This window comes from Drosophila busckii, chromosome 2R, assembly GCF_011750605.1.
Source record: "Drosophila busckii strain San Diego stock center, stock number 13000-0081.31 chromosome 2R, ASM1175060v1, whole genome shotgun sequence".
Taxonomy (NCBI): Eukaryota; Metazoa; Arthropoda; class Insecta; order Diptera; family Drosophilidae; genus Drosophila; species Drosophila busckii.
This window is the reverse complement of record NC_046605.1, coordinates 2,514,631-2,538,522: the sequence shown is the minus strand read 5'-3', so window position 1 is coordinate 2,538,522 and position 23,892 is coordinate 2,514,631. Positions and strand designations below refer to the sequence as shown.

Sequence of the window (23,892 nt, the reverse complement as noted above, 5' to 3'; positions counted from 1 at the left end):
ACATGATAAACAAGCATAACAGCTATAAAGTAATAATATAAAAAATAAATTATGTTTTCTTGCTCTTTCTGCCATTTCCTATTCTTGCCATGAATTGACATTTTAACTCGCACTATTCACAGATTACGCCAAGAGAGCGAACTGCTGTCGCGACAATCGCATCATTGGTCCGAGAACGATCTGTCCTCAGTTGGCAGCAATTCGATTGCTCCATCGCCCATACCATTGCTCGCGCGGCAGTGCAACAGTCGCAGCAGCAGCATCAGCGGCAACATTAACGGCAACGCTTCACACACCCACGCCCATAACCACACCCATAGCCACAGCCACAGCCACAGCCATCCACAGCATCGCTCCAGCCCCAACAGCAGCAGCAACAACAACAACAACAGTTCAGAGAGCACCTCATCCACGGAGACGCTGAAATGGCTTGGCTCTATGAGCGATATATCCGAGGCGAGCCATGCCACCGGCTATAGCGCCATAGCCGAGTCGGGTATGTTAATGTTGTTAAATAAATAAATATATTGTTGTATTGACAAAAATTCGCATTAACAAAAAAAAAAAGCCCGCAGATTTGTTGATATATTCAAATTTAATGTGCACACATTATTAAAAGTTAGAGATTATAATTTTTGTCGATACTATCGATAGCTTATTGTATTTATAACACATTTATAACTAATTTAAATATATATATATATATGTGTCTTCAAACTACTTATTACCTCAACTGCTAATAAATGGATATTTATATTGTTAGTCAAGCCAACTTACTACTCTTAATCCGAGGGATATTATATATATCGATAGCTAAATCAATTAATAATAATTAGAGCTAATTGGTATATGAACAGATTTTATTTTAACGCAACTCAAACATTCTTTTCATTATTTTTATGAGTCAATCAAAGCTTTTTTGGCTTTTATCGATACTATCGATAGTTGATTTTTTCAGATTTTATGCCTATACACATCCTTAGATTCTATTTTAGCTCAACTTAAAGTTTTTTTTACTCTTATTGTTATTATGCCCATGCTACTTTGCTTATCCTAAACAATCTCAGCTTTATCGATACTATCGATAGCTGTATGTTTATATGAATATTAAGATTTTAGCATTAACATAGCTTCAGCTTCTATTTCAACTGCAATGCAACCTGCTTTTATTTTTATTATTAGCTGTGTAATCTAATCTAAACGATCTGAGCATTTATCGATAGCTCAAACAACATTTCTAGCTAATTGACACATTTGTTAATAGTTTATTAAACTCAACGCTATTTATGCGCTTGTGTTTATCGCTAGTCAAGCACATTGACTGCTTAATCATGACTTGAAAGTTTATCTTGGTTCATTTGTTGTCGGGGCTAGAACCAGTTGCCAAAAAAAAAAAATAGAAATAAATAAGTTTGGCGACTGGCGCAACATTCACATAAACAAAATGTATGCTAGTCTAGGGTTGGTGGGGTGGGGTGTATGCAGTTGAGGTCGACCTTGGGTCATTGTTTAGTGGCCCCAGTGACCCACTTTTACCGTTATAAACAGCTCCTGGCTGCGCCCACAGCTCATTAGAATGTTGGCTAAACATTTTTCTTGTAAATTTTTCATTGCATGTTACCAACATTCGTGCTGGCTGGAACAGTGAGCTCCTCCTCGCAGCTAATAGTGCACAGCTCTCGGGTGCTGACGCCCAAGCGACATCATAGCGAGAGTGTGCTGTATCTACACGACAGCGAAACGACGACGCCAGCAGCGGCAGCCGCAACAGCGACGGCAACAGCGACTACGCAGCAGATCTCAGAGGAGGATGCAGTGCAGCCGCTGCGCGTGCAGCATCGTCATAGTCCCAGCTATCCGCCAGTGCATAGCACGCTGACGCTGCAACGCTTGCAACAGCTCAACTCAACACAAAGTTCCTTGGACTCCATCACATCAGCAGCCGCCTCATCGCTCTCACAGTCAACGGGCGATCTTAAGCACAGATCGAGCATCAATGTAAGCATCTCCAGCAGCGAAGCGGTGGTCACCATTGCACCACAGCCGCCACCCAGCAAGCCGCAGCTAAGCAAGAGCGAGCTCTTCAGCTGCAGTGCACCCAATGTGGCCAGCAGCGAATGCAGCGATAGCTATCGCAGCAATCATCGCCTCTTTCCCGTCAGCACCTACACGGAGCCGGTGCATAGCAACACCTCGCACTATGTGCAGCATCCCAAGCCGCAGTACAGCGCCAAGTAAGTTCGAGCACACTAAAAAATTGAACATATTGGCATATATGTAATTTTTTATACACTTTGTTTATAATCATGTATCATTATGTGTCCAAATGTATGTAACAAAGAGAAGCAGGCATGTTAGATACCACAAAGTATATTTATTCATGCTCAGCTGAGTCGATATAGCCATGTACGTCTATTCGTCTGTCAATCTGCCTGTATGAGCAGCAAGAACTTGGTGACTATAAGAGCTAGAGCTACCAAATTTGCTATATAGCTGCTTCTATAGATGCCGCACCTCGCTCTTATTTTATTTATTTTTATTTCCTCCCCCTTCCCCCGCAAATCAAAAAAATACAATTTACAACCACAATATTTAACGCAAATTTCTGAAAAAAATTAAAACGCTTTGCCTTGTACTACTTTCCTTCTTTTTCTTATAAATATTTGTGTTAAATATAAATCTGCCTGTATGAGCAGCCATAACTTCGCGACTATAAGAGCTAGAGCTACCAAATTTGGTATATAGCTGCTTCTATACTCTCTGCAGATCGCTCTTATTTTAGTTTTTTTTGGTTCCTCCCAACTTTCTCGCAAATCAATAAAATACAATTTACAACCACAGTATTTAATGCAAATTTCTAAAATAAATTAAAAAAAACTCTTTGCCTTGTTCTAATTTTTGTGTTAAATATTTTAACTTTTTGATAGCTTAATAAAAAGGTAGGTTAGTGTAAATTAGGCCAGTACGGTGGCCTTACATAGACCATTTCTGGTCCTTAGTGTTGCCGGAATCTGTCATAGAGAATTTTTAGTGGTTGTCTAATCAAAAGTTTGCATATAAATAATTTTAAAACAATATAATGAGCTTATTTGCTCTATTTAATTAACACTAAATGCCAAAATGTTCGATTTTTTCCCATAGTGCAACACTTAGCTTGAGCTCAACTAATCTCTGTCTAATTTGCTTTGCAGATTACCTGTGATAACGCCCGCTGGCGCCGCCGTGCAGCCCGCTTGGCATTCGGTAGCGGAACGCATAAACGACTTTGAACGCAGTCAGCCCAAGTTTGCCTATCTGGAGCCCAGCAAAACGCATCGTCTGTCTAATCCAGCGCTCAAGGCGCTGCAGAAGAACGCAGTGCAGAGCTACGTGGAGCGGCAGCAGGCGCAGGCGCAGCAGCAGCAGGAGGAGCAGCAGCTGCTGCGGCCACACAACTATCAGTCGCTGCATGTGGAGCGCAAGAGTTTGCCCAACAATTTGAGTCCCATGCTGGGCTCAAGTGGCAGCAGCTCGCCAACGCCGCCACCGCCGCCGCCACGCTCACGCTCGTTGCTGTCCAATGTGCTGCGTCGCTCCAGCTCTGCCTCGGACTATGCAGAGTTTCGTGAGCCGCCGCAGCAGCAGCAGCAAGCGCAATATGCAGCTAAGCAGCCGACGGGACTGCGTAATATAAGCAGCGCTGAAAAGTTGTCGTTCAATGACTGTGGCATGCCACCGCCGCCGCCGCCACCACGTGGACGCGTCGTGCTGCCCACGCGACGCGGCTCCTCGGCTACAGAGTATGCGCCCATGCGTGAGAAGCTGCTGCTGCAGCAGGCGGCAGCGCTGGCGCATCAGCAACATCATCCGCAGCAGCATGTGCGCTACGAGCGTCCGCCCGAGCGTCCACCCAAGCAGCCGCATCTGCGCGTGCCCTCGCCGGAGCTGCCGCCGCCACCACTTGGCCCCGAACTGGAGTCCGGCTATACGTTCGATGAGCCGCTGCCGCCGCCACCGCCACCGGAAGTGCTGCAAGCGCCTGCGCCGCCGCCAGCCAATCGACGCAACAGCTTTGCAGGCGCCTCAACGCGTCGTTTGCCCAGCGCTGCTGCTGCTGCTGTCAAGGTGCCGCCGCAAGTGCCCAAGAAACCCACCAGCTTGCGTCAGGTGAGCATCCATTCCCATTTGCCTTGTTGCAAGCTTAACTCCCACTCTTTTCTCTTTTGGGCTTTGCAGCTGCCACATGCTAAAGCGCCGCTGTCCAATGGCGCCAAGCCTACAAATCTGCCCACAACCAGTCGCAAGCGTCCGCATCATGCGCCGCCCATTCTGGAAAGCATTGCAACCACTGCCGCCGCTGCCCCACCACCGCCATTGTTGCCACGCGCACGTCCCACGCCACATGCTGCGGCTGCTGCTGTGGACAGCATTATTGCCAACAATCTGGAGAGCAATCAGCAGAAACGGTAAGTACATCAATCATACGCCCCATGCAACCAGCAACCAGCAACAACAGCTGGCGCCTGCGCCAATTAGTTAGCTTATAAATTTACAACACATTTTGGGCAATTTCGAGGCATAAACTAAGCGTGAAGCGTTTAATTGCCCGCCGGACAGTTGGCTGAAGTGCGATTTAAGCCAGGCTTAAATCAATAAAAGCATAAAGATTGCAAGCAGATTGAGCTACCAAATTGTTGACGCAAGTTTAAAGCGCAGCTTTAAGTCTTAATTCTTTAACTGCAGTTTTAGTGCACTTTAAGCCGCGCTTAAAACAATATTTTTATAACGATTGAATGCAGATTGAACTATAAATTGTTTACGCAAGTTTAAATTGATGCAAAGCGCAGCTTTAACTTTTAACTGCAGAGTTAGTTCACTCTAAGCCAGGCTTAAAACAATATTCTGTTAAAGATTGAATGTAAATTGCTCAAACATTTTACTACAACTTGTTTAGCCAGCTCTAAATCGATGCAAAACGCAGTTTTAAGCTTTAACTGAAGCTTTAGTGCACTTCAAGCCAGACTCAAAACAATATTTTCATAACGATTGAATGCAGTTTTCTCAAACAATTAACTATTCAGGTATAAGTCAATGTAAAGAGCAGCTTGTAGCTCTAAATTTTAATGTAAGCTTTAGTGCACTTCAAGCCAGGCTTAAAAACATGTTGATTAGATTGCATGCAAAATTCCTAAAAATTTTACAAATTGCTTAGCTTGTTTCAAAGCGATTCAAAGCGCAGTTTTAAGCTTTAACTGAAGCTTTAGTGCACTTCAAGCCAGGCTTAGAACAATATTCGGTTAAAGATTGAATGCAGTTTGCCTAAAAACTTTGCTTAGCTTGTTTCAAACTGTTTCAAAGCGCAGCTTTAAGCCACAATTTGTAGCTTAGGCCGCACCTACTCTAAATTTTATGCATTATTGTTCAATCGGGCGATTAGCTTTGACTTTAATTCGCATTGTTCTTGACCTTAACGAATCCAATTAAGCTGAAAGCGGTGCGTGTTACAGTAGCAAAGCCGCAGCGCTTCAAGCTGCTCACTCAAGCTTGGCTCACTGCTCCAAGCTGCTGCTGCTGCTTGTTGGCTAATAAGCTGCTTCCTTTTGGCTAAAGCCGTCAATCAGCTGTCGCTTAAAGCTGCGCTCGCTTGCACGTTGAGCCTAATTGGATTATGAAATACACACACACACACAAGCTAATCAAACTAAATCAAGCGAGTGTGTTGACTTTCGCTTTTAGTGGGCATTGTGGGTTTGACCCAATAAACTGCAGCCAATCGCCAAATGCCAAACGCCAGGCCAGGCCAGTTGCTGGCGCACCTGAGCGCAACAACAACAACAACAACAGCAACAACATTGACAACAAATGTGTCAACAATTTATGCTGCAGTTCTTATTGTTCTGATTGTGTGTCGGTTTGAAGTAAAAGCAAATTTAAAGCTTTTTGTATACGAAATCGAAATTGAAATTTATCTGGCGTTACACAAAGCGCAACTTGGAGAACTGACATTGATAGATGAACGCGCTTGGGTTCATTAGCGCTTTGCGCACGCGCCCACTGTACAGGCGCACAGTGGGCCACATAACAATATCACAGCGTGTTGTTGTTGTTGTTCGCTCCATAATTTTAGCTGTCATGTTTTTTTAGTTTTAGTTTCGATTCGAATTTTTTTGTGTTGTTTTTGGTGGCAGCCTGGTGAAGACCTTTGTGGCACGATTTGTTGCAGCACATGGCAGCACGAGACAAATATTGACACAATTTGTGGCAAAAGCTTAAGCAGGGGCTTGCCACAGTTCAAACGCCAGTTCAGCAAGCGAACGTGCCTCATTTGCATTTTGAAAGTCTTTTTATTTTTTCGTTAACTGCTGCTGCCAACGCTGCTGCTGCTGCTGCTGCCACAAATTGGAGCAAAGGGCATGCCATGCCATTTCTTTTAGTTGAACTCCAACTGACTGACTGCCAACACCTGCACACACACACACACACTAACACACACACACGAGCGACTTAACGTAATCACTGACTTTTTGGCGCTGTCAGCTTAACTATTTTGGCCCGCGCTTTAATTGGCCAAAAAAACAAAAATCAGACACCTACGGCCACTGTCAGTCTTTAAGCAAAAGGGGTGTTGGGTGTTGGGCCCGCTTGAGGTGTGTCACTTTACAGTTGTTCGCGCTGGCGACGGCGGCGGCGGTGGGCCATATGTTCTCGACAGGCGCTAATTATCGCCTCGGCACAGCCGTTGGCCTTATGCATTAATTTTGGGGGCTATATACATAGTTAAAGCCCAATTGTATTTATTTTCAAATTAACTGCCAGCGAGCTCGATTGCGCACACGCGGCGTATGCGAAATAAATCACTCATGCGCCGCGTTTGCCACACCAGACGCGAATAACTTTAAAAATTGCCCCAGACAATTCAATTTGCAAGACAGTCGCCTTGATTAAGATCCGTCAATAGCCCCCCGCACACCTCACCCCCACCTTGGCAACAATGCAAAGCTCGCGACGCCAGCTCAGCTCAGCTCCGCTTTTGTTGTCGTTGTCGTGCACAACATTTAACAAAGTGCTTGCCATAATTTTCGGCGCTATCGCCTGCTAAATATCGACACCAATGATCGATTGAACTTTGCCTGCATTGCGAAATTCACACACATGGAAACTTGAGTCCCTCTCACACACACACAGACAAAAGGTGATTGCATTTAATGCAAACATTTTATGGTCAGCCGTCAAGTTTTATCTAATTTCTGTTTGTATTTATATATATTTTTTGCCACTGATTTGTGTCGACTGTCAAAAGCAGCAGCTTGTTTAACTTTTTTTATGCTTTACCGTTCTGACTTGTGGGCATAATAAGCACAACAATCGCTGGTTGGCTTTATTTTTATGATAGCTCTCATTAGCACCCAAAAAAAAAATATATATAAATAAATCAACAAATAATTTGAACAGGCACTGACCTGCCACAAGCAATTTTTTCGTTTACTCCAACAATGCCATTGTTATTGTTTATTTTACAAAACTGTTGCATGCTTTTGTGCAAGCGGCGTAAATTTAGCGCTACACCTAAAAGCATGCCGTAAAATTTGTATACATAACTACTTGAAAAGAAATAATGACTAATGTAAGCATAAAGTGCTTGTTCAAATTGATAAGTAATCTATAAAAAATTACACTTAGTAAGCATACAAAGTACAACAGTAACTATTTTAAGAAATTTCGTACAAATTTGATAAATAGACACTTCAAGTTGTTGACAGTTACGCCATTAGCGTTAAAACGTTTATATTTAAAGAAAGTGTAGCTTTTATGCTGCAAAATAAATATTTATAAGTTTGAAAGTATTTATAAATTCATACATTTTGTTTGCGGCTGCTTAAATGAGCTTAGAATGGCATAACACGCAGAATTCTGTTGCTCTTTGTTATAAAAGCTACAAGCAAAAGCAAACTGATCAACAGTTATTTAAAAAAAAAATTCACAGTGTACTCAGAGTGTGCAAAACATAGACAAAAGCGCATTGCATGCTTTGTTTTGACTGCAGAGCGCAAACGTGACACTGTAATACTGAGAGAGAGCGAGCGCCAAGAGAGCGACAACCCCAACACTCAACGTTGCTAGGCTAGCAGCTGTTACTAAGACGCGCTCTCACTACAGCAGCAGCAGCTTTTACATTAGTCGCGCTTGCGCGCGCTCTCTCGCTCTCTTGCGCTGATGAGTCGCATGGGCCACAGACAAGTGGTGTGGCGCTCTCTGCACTTCAAACGTAAACGAATCGTCGACGAGTGCGGACGTGCGCGCAGCTAAGAAAAACACGTTGACAGTGTACCAACGTCGCGTGTGTGTTAATAATATAAATATATACAACATTAGCACGCAGCCGCCGCCGCTTGCCCTGCGCCTCGCCTAATTAATATGCAAACGAATATTTGTTAATTAAAATGCTTAGCTTTCGCCGCGAAATGCTTGCAATTGCCGCCGCGTGCTCAAAAATAATCAATAAATTGAATTAAAAGCGAGTAAAAATACAAAAGTGTCGCGCGCATTGAACAAGGAAGTTCAGCGTCAGGTTCAAATGTTATGCCAACAAACCGCACAACAGCAACAACAACAGCCACAAAAAAATTGCATTTAATTTGCACAAATAACGACACAGTGTATTACAATAAATAAAAAAAAAGGAGAGACACACATAAAACAAAACGAAAAAAAAAGAAGTCTGCGCAAGCAAAAGAAGAAGAAAAAAAGTAACAACGACACGTCTGTGGCTTTGTCGCTCAAATTGGATTTCGCAATATTGGATACCGTGGATCAGCTGAAAATGGTATTCGGCGGCAGATTTCGCATTAGAAGGTAAACAAATAAAATAGTAGAGAAATAAGTGTAATGTAGAATAAGGAAACGCAGCAGCGAGAGCACAAAAAGCAAATCAGAACGCAGCGACAAAACACACACATATGCATGCATGTACGTTTGCTTGTATGTGTGTGTGTAAATGCAGTTTTTGAAGTCTGGCCAGCTTGGCGTGTTTTGTCGGCTAACTTCAGTATAACCATATTTAGCATATTCAATGCCTTTGACTGTCGAGACGCTTGCTAATGATGAATGCTGTTAACTTTGTTGAACTTTACTTATGTATATATATATAACTTATATAGTTGCTAATAACTGCAGCAGCAGCTGTCGTCACAGCTTAAACTGTGGCATGCCACTTGTCAGCCCTTTGTTGCACATTTGCATTGTAGGCGGCAGGTGCAAGTAAAAAAAAAGACTGTGCCACGGCACGTTTCCTGTCTGCCAATCAAAAAGTAAAAATTTTGCAACATTTGTCAGACACACGCGCTGACAATGCAAATCATGCATTTAATTCACAGTGAGCTCCAGACATATGCTCACAAACAGATGTACACACACCTACAGTTGCCTGACTTTATAATTTTTCCCTTTTATCAGCTGTTGTAGCGCCGTTGATCTTATCGATTTTTTGCTTTAAGACAATGGGCCGCCTTTGTTGACTGCAACTAGCAAAAACCGGTTTTAGTTACTCACCCTTAAGTCACACACACACACAGACACACCCTCGTGCTCACCCTCACACTTGCTTAGTTACCCTCGTGCCAAGCAAAAACCTGCTAGTTACAGCGCTGACAAAAGCTGCTTGCTATGGTAGCGCAATTTGCATTTGATTTAAAGCAAACTAATTTTAGCTTCTTTTGCTAATAGCTATAAAGCTAATTTATAGTATAACTCACAGACAAAAGCTGTTAGCTTCAAGTGCAATCTGCATTTAATTTAAATCAATGGAAAATAAACAAATTTTAAACTATTTTATGGCTAATTAATAACTCTTACGTTTGACAGACAAAAGCTGCTTGCTATAGTAGTGCAATTTGCATTTGATTTTGCAGCATTACAAAATAAACTATTTTTAGTTTTTGTTTCTTGCTAATTAATAACTCTTATAACTCGCAGACAAAAGCTGCTTGCTTCAAGTTCAATTGGCCTTTGATTTGTAGCGTCTAATTTTAGTTTTAATTGATAGCTCCCAAACTTCAAAGCAATTTAATTTGTTTGCGTTTACAAGAACGTCGCTCGCCTCTTTGGAATTTCAGCGAAATTTCACAACATAAATAAAAACAATGAAAGAATTCTTGTGGCTGAAAATTGCTAACGAACCACAAAATTTATTGAACATGCATGAGCAGCATAAACAAATAATCAATAAAACAACAAAAACACACAAACCTAAACAAACGAAATTCATTTACACAAAATGCTGTAAAAACTAAATCAATTTAGCCAAAGCCAAAGCAAAAGAATTTCGGCATTTTCAACACCAAAAAATTGCTTTGACCTTCGCGCCTTATAATATATTGAATGATACTTGATTTAAAATCGGTGTAGGGCTTTATGCGCATACAATAAACATTTATTGTTAGTTGAGTTTAGTTTCATTGCCAATTGATTTGTTATGGAAAAACTTTTAATGTCAAACGTTACGAAATTAGCGAAAACCTAAAAAAGAAACGCGGCAACTTCTTTTTTTTTCTTGGTTCAATTAACGTGTTCTATATAAATTTTATTGTTGTGCTGGCGAAAAATATTTCATATATGGGTTTTTTATTTTTTGCGTGCCACACTTGCGTAAATATTGACAGCCAGCAGCATTAATATGCAATTCAATTGAACAATCATAAAAAACAAAACAAAAATAATAATAATAATAATAACTTGCTGCTGACACGCAACAATAATAATTCAGGCTTAATTAAAAGTGTATAGTATATGCAAAAGAATTTGCAATTCTTTCATCAATGCGCTGACAAATTGACAATTTAAATTGTTGCTGCCAATGAAACGTAAATTTAACAAATTTATTTGTTTTGCATTGCGGAAATTTAACAGCAGCAGCAGCTGTTGTGCATATAATTTAAAATGTAACAAAAGAGTTCAATAGACTATAAACTGTTTCATCAATATGTCAAGCGTTCAAACTGAGTTTTGTCTGTGCCAGTTCTGTGTGTTATGATAATTAGACAAAAGAGTCATAAAAATCAAACACTGAACAACAAAACGTGAAACGCTGTTGGGCCCAGCATGTTGGCCAAGTCGCTAATGAGCCAAGCAACCAACCAACCAACCAACACTCTCTCTCTCTTTCACTTGCTTACAGTTAACTGTCAAAGTACCCTGATATGTTAATGTTTTTTATTTAAGCCCACATACAAATGTAATTTGTTCTAAATGTAATTTGTTATTGTTTTTTGTTCTTTATGTAGTTACTTTCCCAACTTATCTGAAAGTGAACGGCGTTACTCAGACAGAAGAGTCAGCGAACCATCAAGTCGCTCTTTTCATATCTCTGTACAATGGAAAACACGCGTATACACATTATACATACAAACTGTACACAGTATGTTCTAAAAATGAGTGACAAAAGGCAATACATGACTGTGGCATACACTTTTTGATTTACATGCTCATAAAATTGTTAACACTGTGCAGCAAGTTGAAACTTTTATTGCTTTTAACGAGTTTTCAAGTTCATCGACTTTTACACACTTTATCTGTAGTATTTGCTTAGGCTTATCTATAAGAAAAAAACCCTCACCTAGTATGCAATGTGTCTTATGCTTTGTTTACTTAACGCTTTGCATAGTTGGCTAAGCTCAGTTGTAATTACAGCAGCGACAACGGTTTACATTCTAGACAGAGAGAGAGATAAAGGAATTCAGAGTTCACAAAGGGTAGCGGAAATTTAAGAGCAACTGCTGCGGGTTGGCGGCTGTCAGAACTTTTGGTCTATTGCGTTATTTTTAGCCAAGGTCAGCACACATTCAATTAGCTGCTGAAAATTAATGAAGCAACCGAACTCTGCTGCTAAACGCTCCAGTAACCTCCGCAGCTCAACTTCCTTTTGGCCCCAAATCTACACGCAAATCATTAAGAAATCCGAGCGCTGAAAATTTCACAAATTAACTTTATAACACGAAAATTTCTCGCACGAGCAGCGAGCAGCAGCAATAAACAGAAAGCGCTGCCACTTTTTTTTTATAGACCTACTTCATATATATGTGGGCATTAATAATTATGAGCTGAAAACTGCCCAAAAGGTAAATAAAGTTGAGGCTTCCTGCCTCGCTGGGCAGCACTGCTACTGTTAACGATGGATCGATGGATGGTCTCGAGTTTGGGCTTTGGCTTTGTCTTGTGCCAAGGCACGAAAATTGCTTTGACATAAAAAATGCAACAGCAGCAACAACAAATGCGCTCATTTTAGTGGGTCACGCGCGTCATGACGAACCCACAGACAGACGGACAGTCAGCGAGTGAAAGAGAGAGCAAATGAAAACCCTCATGGCCCACCCAGCTGATAAAAATCAAAAACATGCGCAAAAAAAAAGCACAAAACGTTGTAACTAAATAAAAACCCAAATTAAAATCGGAACAGCACTTGGCTAAAATTCGAAACTGTAACTGTATAGCTGCGTGAGTGAGCGAAAGAGAGAGGAAGAGCTTGGAGCTGGGTTTCCCGGCATGTTTAAATTGTTTGCCTAATTTAACTTTTTGTTGCTTTACTTTTGTTTTGCGTTTTATTTGTTTGGTTTGGCCAAAACTGTAATGCAATTAACATTTTTTCATATACTTGACTTGTTTTTTTTTTTTGTTTTTGTGGCTATTTAAAACGCAACAAATTTCACATTTGCCTGCCTGGGAAGGTTGATATTTGTGCAATAGTCAAGCGCTGCTCATGAAATATGTAATTGAATGAAGTTTTTCATAAAAACATTGAGCAACGCTTGTATTATGTCTTAGATTCAAATATAAAACAGTGCGCAAAAATGTAAACTTATGCAAAAATTGAGATAACAGCAGCATTGTTTAAATTCAAATTGTTAATTTAGCTAAGTGGCAATGCGAAATGTAGGCTTAGGCGCTTAGGTTATGTTATAACAAATTTCATTGCGATCTATTGTCGTTTAGGCTTTAAAATTTGCCGACCCATAGGCTAGTGTAACTTTAAATAAAGTTATTGTTACAAAAGTGATGCAAAATGCTTTTTTGGACGCTTAAAAAATATTATAACAAATTGCATTAAGATCTATAGTCGCTTAAGGCTTAAAATATTCCAATCTTCAGGCTAATGTAACTTTAAATTAAGTTTGTAGAGCAAACTATTGTTATAAAAGCAATGCGAAATGTTTTTTTAGACACTCGAGTAATGTTATAACAAATTTCATAACAATCTTTAGTCGTTTATTGATTAAAATTTGTTAAACTATAAACTAGTGCAACTTTAAATGAAGTTTGTAGAACAAAATATTGCTGCAAAATGTTTTCTGAGACGCTGAACTAATATTAAAACAAATTTCATTAAGATCTATAGTCGTTTAAGGCTTAAAATTTGCCAATCTATAGGCTAGTGCAACTATTAAATTAAGTTCTTGGCTTACAAAAAGTGTTTGCAAAATGTTTCTTAGGTGCTTAAGTTAATGTTATAACATTTCATTGCGATCTATAGTCGTTTAGGCTTTAAAATTTGCCAATCTATAGGCTAGTGCAACTATAAATTAAGTTCTTTGCTACAAAAGTGTTGCAAAATGTTTTCTTAGGTGCTTAAGTAATGTTATAACAAATTTCATTAAGATCTATAGTCGTTTAAGGCTTAAAATTTGCCAATCTTCAGGCTAATGTAACTTTAAATTAAGTTTGTAGAGCAAACTATTGTTATAAAAGCAATGCGAAATGTTTTTTTAGACACTCGAGTAATGTTATAACAAATTTCATAACAATCTTTAGTCGTTTATTGATTAAAATTTGTTAAACTATAAACTAGTGCAACTTTAAATGAAGTTTGTAGAACAAAATATTGCTGCAAAATGTTTTCTGAGACGCTGAACTAATATTAAAACAAATTTCATTAAGATCTATAGTCGTTTAAGGCTTAAAATTTGCCAATCTATAGACTAGTGCAACTATAAATTAAGTTCTTTGCTACAAAAGTGTTGCAAAATGTTTTCTTAGGTGCTTAAGTAATGTTATAACAAATTTCATTAAGATCTATAGTCGTTTAGGCTTTAAAATTTGCCAATCTATAGGCTAGTGCAACTATAAATTAAGTTCTTTGCTACAAAAGTGTTGCAAAATGTTTTCTTAGGTGCTTAAGTAATGTTATAACAAATTTCATTAAGATCTATAGTCGTTTAAGGCTTAAAATTTGCCAATCTATAGGCTAGTGCAACTATAAATAAAGTTCTTTGCTACAAAAGTGTTACAATATGTTTTCTTAGATGCCAAACTAATATTAAAACAAATTTCATTAGGAGCTACAATCGCTTAGGCATTAAAATTTTCCAATCTTTAGTGCAACTAAAAATTAACTTTTCTAACTTGTGTTGTGAAATTGCAAGCAGGCAGCAAAATCTATCGTGATTTAGTTATAATAGCTGCGAAACACGATGGCAAAACTCTAATCAGTCTCACACTAATCTAATTGTGTTGCAAGTTTGCATTTCAATCTCTAGTCGTTAAATGCTTTTGTTGCAATGTTTATTTTAGTTTAGTTGGCGATAAGTTAACATGCAGCTCATGTCTGCAGGGCTTATTAAATTGAAGCCATGGGTTTTTCTTTAGTTTTGTTTGTCTTTTAACATTTGTTCATGCAATAATTTTTTGGACATTTCGGCATTCGTCATTTAGTCACGATATTTCTTTTTTTGTATTTTGGCATGACCATGTGGAATGTTGGCCATACACTTTGGCTATTGGCAGAAAGCTAATGACCAAAGTCGATAACCGCAAAACGCAACGCAAATTGTCAAACGCCAATCGGGCGTGGCCACACCCCCCTCCCCCCACCGAGCCAAGTGATCTTTGCTGTCAATGAACTTGAGTCTCTTTCTGCTTTTTTGCTTTCCATACTACGTGCCTGCAATTATTCTGAGAGTCGCCCAAAACTCGAAACATAAAATTCAATTTACATAAATGTTTATTTTAGGCATCTGGCTGATCTGCTTGTAATTTTGTATTGCGCAATGTGTTTCAATATTAAAATGAAACATTTTATGTCAACTACGTGCCCAGTTGACATGGGAGAGATTTCGATTTATAGCCATAAAGTGCCGTTAGCTACTCCACTCAGTGACACCCACACACACAAATGTTCTCTTTAGATCTAATGAGCAAGCAATTCGTTTCGATTAAACTTTAATTGACACTGAAATTAAAAGCGCCCTCGACATTTCTAGCCTGAGAAAATCTATAAAAAATAAAACTACGCGCACTTTTTATTGTCGTTTGTGTGAGTGTTTTGAAAGTCATAAACTCTGATTGCGCCGGCAACATTTCAAATAAGTTTATCTCAGCTCATTGGCAGTCGTTGTGCATATCATACGAAAATTTATATATATTTTGAAAAGAGTTTTTTTTTTTGTGCATTATGCATATGCTTTCACTTTCATTTCATTTTATAAAGCTTAGACAATGGGCCAAACAAAATGCATACTTAATTCTCAGTTTCGTTTCGGTTTGGAGGTTCAAAAGTTTATGCAACCAAAGTTTGTTTATTAAGTTAGCAAGACGCTTGGGCTTAATTCAAGTTTAATAGCAAGAACTTGAATTGAAATTGCTATTGAAATTCGAAGTTTAGACGCTGTGCACAAATTTTAAAGCGGTCTTTTAGTTTTATTAAACTTTTGCTTTGCTTAGATTGCTGAAAACAAATATTTTTATATTATAAATACTCAAAAATAAATTGCATTTCTTTTAAGACTCTGTATAAAACTCTTATAATTGAAACAAAGATAATTCTCTAAGCATAATATTTAATTTAATTTAATTTTGCTTATTTATACAATACTTAAAACCTTGTGTTAACATAACCTAAAAATTGTGTTACTTATTCTTTAACAAGCAGCAGCAATATTTTTTTTTAGAGAATTATTTATGACTTTTTTTTTTAACAAACATAAGCAATATGTTTATTTAGAGCTTAGTTTTTTAGACTTTAAATTAAAGAAAATTTTTTTTTAATTTTTGTAGTTTATATTTTTACTTTAACTAATTATTTTTTGCCTTATACATTATTTATAACTTTATTTTTCAACAAACATGAGCAATATGTTTATTTAGACTTTAATATTACAGAGAATTTTATTTAATTTTTTTTGACTGCAACTAATTATTTGTTGCCTTATAAATTATTTATAACTTTATTTTTTGACAAACATGAGCTTTATTTTGTAGACTTTAAATATCAGCGCTTTTTTTTAATTTTTGTAAATATTTTTTGAGTGTAACTAATTATTTGTAGCCTAGTGTTAGGACAAATGCTCCTGATACGCGCTTGAAAATGAAAGCAGCTAACAAGCTGGTCCAAACAAAAACAGCTGCTCACCCTAAGATACAAATACATGCACTTATATATAGATATATATGTATATAGCTAATCAGCGGCATTTGTTAAGTTTTGAAGCGCACGCATTTGATTGGGAAAGCTTTAAATGAAATGAAAACGAAAGCAGTGGTGCCATAATTGAAATGCAAAGCCAGCTGCTAAGATAACTAAAGCATGCATGTGTGTGTGTGTGTGTGCATATATGTGTGTGTGTGTGTGTGCTTAACTAGCGTATAGAATGACCAATGTCGTTTTGATTGTCAACGAGTTTGTCGTCGCGTCGTCTGCCTTGTGCTCAATCATTATTAGTTATTATTATTGTTGAAATTGCATGTTCAGTTGCTGCTGCACTTGGCCACGTTAATAACTAATAAACAGCATTGCATTTGCGGCTAGACGCGAGACTGAGACTGCGACTGAGACGCAGACTCAAGTCTCAGGTCTATGATTGATTCACGAACAATGCAAATGAAATGCAATCAATGCTTCAACTTCGACTTTAACTTTGGTGTGTTCATTATTATGCGTGCAATTTCGCATCCGAGTCTCGTTTGTTGTTGCAACAACAGCAACAATTTTGCTTTCGTACGTGGTCGACAGCGACAGCTCAAGGCCGACAGTCTGGAGCCGCAAGTTGCAGTTGCAACTGCATAACACAAAGCTAAAAGAAGCAGGAGCGAGAGAGTAAAAAGCGCCAACTAAGCGGCGTAGATTGCTTTTTATTTGCTGCCGGTTCTTGATCGCATGACGAATTGCTCAAGTGCTGGTTGCTGCTGCTGCTGCTGCTAACAAAGGCAGCAGCAGCAGCAATGGCTGCAATCAATGCGCGCACAAAGGCCTGACCACAACAATAAATATACATAAATACAATTTTCGCATCCTTCGTTTGTTTGCTGTGCATTCTTTAGGGAAAACACAACAATTTTCAATCAGCAGATGCGACTGCGACTGCGGCTGCTGCAATTTGCAATTTGCTTTTGTTTGTTGGCAATTTGCAATTGCCGCCCCAAACCAAACGAAATGAAATGCAGAGCTGCAGAAATTCCATAAAATCAGCATGCGTTAAGCATAAATAAATAACGTCAAGTTTTCGAAGCTTTTAGTCGCATTTTTTACAGCTTCCCCCCGCCCCCCACTCACTGCTCACTTCTTTTTGGGTCAACACGCAGTGCATAAATCAGCAGCAACAACAACAACCAGCTAATATGTCAGCCAGCCATCTAATTTGTTGGCAATCCCGTGGCTAAATATTTTTGTATGAAATTAGAGCATTTTCCCAGTTTTTCTTTTCAGCTCAGCTGCTGTGACAAGTTTAGTCGTTGCCGCATGTGCATTTTATAATTTGTTTATGCCATTTATTTTTAGTTTTCAACTCAACTCAAACATAAATTCAATTTGCTTAGCGCCCTGACTCACCGCGTCTGATAACAATTTACCTACGAAATGCGATAAGCTGATTTTTATGGCCTTTTTTTCAGCGCATAAATCTACAGCGCAATTTCAAAATATGCACATTAATAATTAAAAAAACAAAGCAACAATAAATATTCAAAGAATTCCATACAGTGCACAGCACGTTAAAAGAACTTTTTGCTAATTAAACAGATAATGCAAAAAATAGCAACAAAATGTGCAACAAATATAATAAAAAACAGCAGCATTATAATAAATATTCAAGTATTTTATACAGTGCTCACTCGTTAAAAGAACTTTATGCTAATTGCAAAGATTTCTGATAATTATTAAATATGGCAATTAAAATACAAAAATAGCAATAAAGTATGAAAAAAATATAATAATTAATAATTTTTACAAGTATAATAAATATGCAAGGAGTTAATACAGTGGACACTTGTTAAATGAACTATATGCTAATTGGAAATATTGCTGATAATTAAATTAATTAAAGTACAAAAAGTAGCAAAAGAAATGTAAACAATAACAATTATAATAAATTTGCAAAGAATTTATACAGTGCACACTCATTAATTAGAACTTTTTTATAATTAATTAATATTGTTGATAATAATTAAAGTACAAAAAGTAGCATCCAAATATGCCAAAAATATAATAAATAAAAACAGCAATAGCAACAATTATATTCAATGAATTTATACAGTGCAATTTATAAAGTATAGCCAAAAAATATTAAACTATTATTATTTTATATATTTATACATATATTTTAAATTATAATATACCCCATTAATTAGTATAAAGTTACACAAAATAGCAAACAAATTATACAATCAAGTTTAAACTAATTAGAAAAATTTCTGCTATTTATAAAATATATACAAAATAAATAATAGCAATAAATATTCAAATAATTCAATCATTACAGTAATTAAAGAGATTGCTGCTTGTTATAAAACATGCTAAAAAAATATTTAATTATTTATATTATAAATGTCAGTAAACTCTTTAATTAGTTTAAAGCTACAATAATCATATAAAAAAACAGCAATAAAATATTCGTAGCATTTATTTAATTAGCGAAAATTGCTATTATTTGTTAAATATAATAATTAAAATACAAATGTATAAAACAATGCATACAGTACACACTCGTTAATAATAATTAAACAGATTGCTGATATTTATAACATTTCCTACATTTCTAAGTTACAAAGAATTACATCAGCCATATATACAGTTCCCATATGTTATTACAACAATAGTTGGCATCAAAATTTGTTAACAAAAAATTCCCTTTATTGTTTGAAAATTTTCCCACAAGTTTAATTAGCTTACGCATTTTAAATTTTGCCAGCCAGCTGTGGATTTGTTCTTAGGTCTGCGCTCTTATGTCAAATTTAGAGCATAAATTTTTGTATATTTTTTCGTGAGCTAAATTATGTGCGCTGCGACGTTCGCTATGCCTGAACAATCAGCGCAAATATCAGTCGCAAAACTGTTCGAGCAGCTGCTGCGCGCATTTTAATTTATTTTGTGAGCAACTATAAATAAATAAATAAGTGAGCAACAAGTGAAGTTATAATTTAAAAATTAAAATTAAAAGTGTAAATTTCATGGCTCATTTGTGTGCAACACTAGGCTTCAGGTATATATATGCGATATATGTTATATATAAATTTAGCGTGTGACGTCACAGCACATGGAAAAGCAAACGGTTCCTCATAGCTTTAGCCAATTTTAGCGACGCGTATATTACAAGCGGCCATATATGCAGCTATTTTTAATTGCAATTGCGCCAATTTGGGCTAACAACAACAACAACAACCTTGAAATTGCAGTCAGCATTGCCTTCAAAGCCAAAATCTCTTGATCTCGTTTTTATGTATACAGATATATATATATAAGTTGTGTGTGTGGTTTTTTTTGCGTCGTCGCGTACTTAATTGCAATTGTTGCTTGCTCTTGGCATTCACAACAGCAACTGTTGCTGCTGCTGCACGCGAGCAACATCAACGCCAAATGTGCAAGCAATTTCGGGGGCAGCTTCCTGTGGCAGCAAGCTCAGCAGCAAGTGTTGCCGCGAGTTCGTTGTACACATTAAAGTTGCTGCCAACTATTTAGGGCCAAGCGGGGGCAACAACAACAACGAACGAGCGAATGTCATGGCAGCAGCAGCAACAAAAACAATTTCACGCTTTTGCTTGCAGCCGTAGAATTATGTTTATGGCATTTGCGACTCACTGTTGTTGTTGTTAGTTTATTTGTTTGTTGTTGCTGTTGTTGTTGCTATTGAAAACGCCCACCAAATGCACAAATGACCAAACGGCTGCCTTTGGCTTTGACTCTGGCTGAAGATGAGTTTGTTTTTGCTTTTGCTTTTGCTGTTGATGGCAACTGTCGATAACGATTGTCATTATTATGTCTCTCTCTCGCTCTCTTTTATCAATAAACCGTTAATTATCGTTGCTTTGCAATTGTTGCTGTGCAAACAATACGCGGATGTATTTTATTTTATGCCCAACAACAGCAGCAAGGAGTGGCACTCATCATAGCCGCCACAGCCACAGCTCAGCTATCCCACAGCTCTGGGGCCAATGTGCTGCTCTCAAGCTTCAGAGCTGGAGCAATCGCCACACGTCCAGCTCCAAGGTTTTGTAAACAAAAAAGCAGCGACGGCAATGGCGACGGCGACGGCGACTTGAAGCTTTAAGCGTGGGTGTGTGCCTAGCTTAACTTGCCGCAAACACACCCGTTGCTGCCCAGTCTGCTGCATGCCCCTTGCCCCCCTCCCGCCGCCTGTTCTTTGAGCTAAGTTCAGCTCTTGGTCTGTTACGCTTCACGAACCTTTTGCTTTATTGGGGCAGCTAATTGCGCCACAAAAAGAGCTAAAAATAATAATCAAATGAAATTCAGCATAAATTGAGAATTTTAATTTTAATGAGATTCTTGTGGCGAAAATTAAGCCGCATTTGGAAACATAAGACTAAGCAGCTAAAAAAGAATACAAGCATGTTAATGATAGAATTATCGATAGACTGAAATATAATACATAAGAAATATAGTGCGCTATATAAAAAAAGTCTGCGTTGAATTCATAAGCATAGCTGCTAAATTAAAATTACGCTTACTAAGCCATTAAATTATATTTGTAAACAATTATGATTATTCTTTTTTTATTATTTCATGATTACAAATTACATTGAAAATGTATATTTAAATTATTAATACATTAAATTATATTTGGAAAAGAGTCGTACTGACTATGATTATTCATGATTACATTTATATCATTTATTTCATGATTACAAATTACATTATAATTAATGGGGGATTATTTTCGCACATGATTTTCAATTATTTGCAACAAAGAAATTATATTTAAAGAATCATGAACATTGCTTATAGGGAAATACAAATATTTAAAAATAAATGTGTGAATTTTTACAAATTATTCAAAGTAATACAAATAGAAGTTTATGTCTGAAGAAAAATAACTAAAAATAATTCGTTAATTTTTACAAATTATTCAAATAGAAGTTTATGTCCGAAGCTTATTCTCTTCTATAAACAAAAAATAAATTTTATTTAAGCAATTAGAAGCAATATTTATTAATAGGGAATTATAAAACTATTTTTTAATTAAAATTACGCATAGCTGAAAATAGTGCGTGCTTATTTAAGAATATTTAACATAATTCAAAATTATAACTGATTATTTTGAATTATTTGCAATGCTTATACAAATAATATAAAACTCGGCGTATAAGATATTTTTAATTATATTACATATATTTAAACATAATGTGTAATTATTTGAGCTTATTCAAAATGCACTTCAATTCATATAAAAGATGTAAGCCGAAGTTTATTTTTAGTCGCTTATGCTTAAAATTACAAATAATTGACTAATGCGTGATTTCAATTCAACATTATATCCGCACATTATTTTCAAGAAATCCAATCATATGCATTGTTTATAGGGAACTCTGTAGAATTGTTGCTGCGAATTCTTTTACGCATTTGCTTTAATTATTGCTGACTCTCTAGGGCTTTTGTTTATTTTGAATCACATTGTATTGAAGTGCTTAAGTGCTCTGGCCTTGTGTGACAAACAGTTAGGTCTGCTGTGTGTGTGTGTGTGCGTGTGTGTATTAGTGTGAGTGATACACGTTCATTCACACTGATGCGTTGATGCGTTTTTTGTTTGCCTTTTTGGCTGTGAAGCGCGTGACAATTGGAGTGCAGCTCCAGTCACCAACTTACACACACACACACATAAGCAAACACACACACACACATGTATAGAGTGTACACAGTGACAATAGCAACAGCTTTTCGGGCGGGGGCAATGCCTTGGCAACAATAACAACAGCAAATCGATCAAATAACATTTTGAAGTTTTTTTTTGATTTGGACTTGGACTTGAATGCTTGGCCAACTGGCTGGCTGACTGGCTGGCCAGAACGTGAGAATATATTTTGCTTTAGTTGCTTATTTTTAGTAGCAACAATAACAACATAAGCAGCATTTTGCATAAATAATTGGCAACAACAGATGCAAATGTTGCTACTACAATAAATATCTCTCGCTCTGGCTCTGGCTCTGGCTCTGGCGATTGTTATTGCTTGGCTAAGCATTAATTATACGCAGTGTGAACTTAGTTTGAGACTTGGCCTTGATTGATTTAAACTATAACAACAACAACAACAAGCGAGAAGCGAGCAGCGTATGAAATGCGCTTTTTGTTCTGGGCGCGTCTCATGACAATTGCCTGTCATTGTGCTGCAAGATCGCTCGACATCATTAATTGTATTATAGGCTAAAGGTCAAGTCAAGTCTGTACTTAAGAAAAAAGAGCAACGAAAATAGCAGCAGAAGTAATTAAACTCGAACATATATCATCCATCAATGTTTCACTTTCATTCAAAGAATATGGCATAAGTTTTAATTATAAATTAGTCATGTACTTGCTCTAAGGCAATTGCTGACTGCTATGCATGCATAAGTCATGTACTAAGCTTATTTAACAGCCAGCAATGTTTTCATTAAAAAAGAACTTAAGCTTCATTTAAATATAGTCATATAATTGCATGCTTACAATAGCTGACTGATATGCATATATTTCATATGCTAAGCTCAAGCTCAAATGCATAAACTTAATTTCAATATAGCGACATGTACAATTGCTGGCTGCCATGCATATATAGTGATATGCTAAGCTAACTTAATAGACTTTAATATTTAACTATTCGAAGAATATACATAAGCTTAAATATAGAGATGTACTTTTGCTTATGAGCAATTGCTGACTGCTATGCATATATTTCATATGCTATGATCACTTAACATACATCAAAGTTTTCATTAAAAAAGAACTAAAGGTTAATTTAATTGTAATTGAATGCAGACAATTGCTGGATGCTATGCATATATAGTCAAATGTTGAGCTCACGTTTATTTGCTATGTCGTCAGCATTGCATTAAATATTTATTATTAGTCAACAAATGAAGCAGCTTAATTTAAACTTGCTTTAACGCAATTGCTGACTGCTATGCACACATAGTCGTGTACTATAAGCTCACTTAGCATACATAAATATTTAACTATCATTCAATGAATATACAAAATACATAAGCATAATTTAAATATAGACATAATTTAAATACATAAATAGACTTTTACTCATGTGCAATTGCTGGCTGCTATGCATATATATGCGTATATGCTAAGCTCAATCTTTTTATTATGATATTAGCTTTACATTTAATATTAATTATTATTCACTTTTATACAAAAAATATACATCAGCTTAATTTATAAATAATGATAATGTGCTTTAACGCAATTGCTGGCTGCTATGCATATTTACTTAAATGTTGAGCTCAAGTTCTTTACTCTGACATCAGCATTACATTTAATTATTATTATTATTCACTTTTATTCAACAAATATAGCCAGGTAATCGCTTTAATGCAATTGCTGCCTGCTATGTACATTTATTTACAAGTTAAGCTCAAGTTCTTTAGTCTGACATCAGCATTACATTTAATATTTATTACTAAACATTGCACATTAAAAATGCTAATAAGTGAAAATT

General features: G+C 37.0%; 1 protein-coding gene across 2 annotated transcripts in view; it reads left to right on the top strand.

Moving 5' to 3' along the window:
- LOC108596217 (protein Shroom) overlaps window positions 1–23,892 on the top strand; it is a 57,694-nt gene that overhangs the window by 25,530 nt on the left and 8,272 nt on the right. Inside the window, exons 4-7 of one of the 2 annotated variants that reach the window (XM_017981744.1) lie at window positions 123–496; window positions 1,646–2,234; window positions 3,192–4,146; window positions 4,216–4,445. In XM_017981744.1, the coding sequence (XP_017837233.1) occupies window positions 123–496; window positions 1,646–2,234; window positions 3,192–4,146; window positions 4,216–4,445 (2,148 nt within the window). Of the gene's footprint in view, window positions 1–122; window positions 497–1,645; window positions 2,235–3,191; window positions 4,147–4,215; window positions 4,446–19,383; window positions 19,440–23,892 lie in introns of those variants that run through there. The other variant, XM_017981745.1, reaches the window with a different exon arrangement.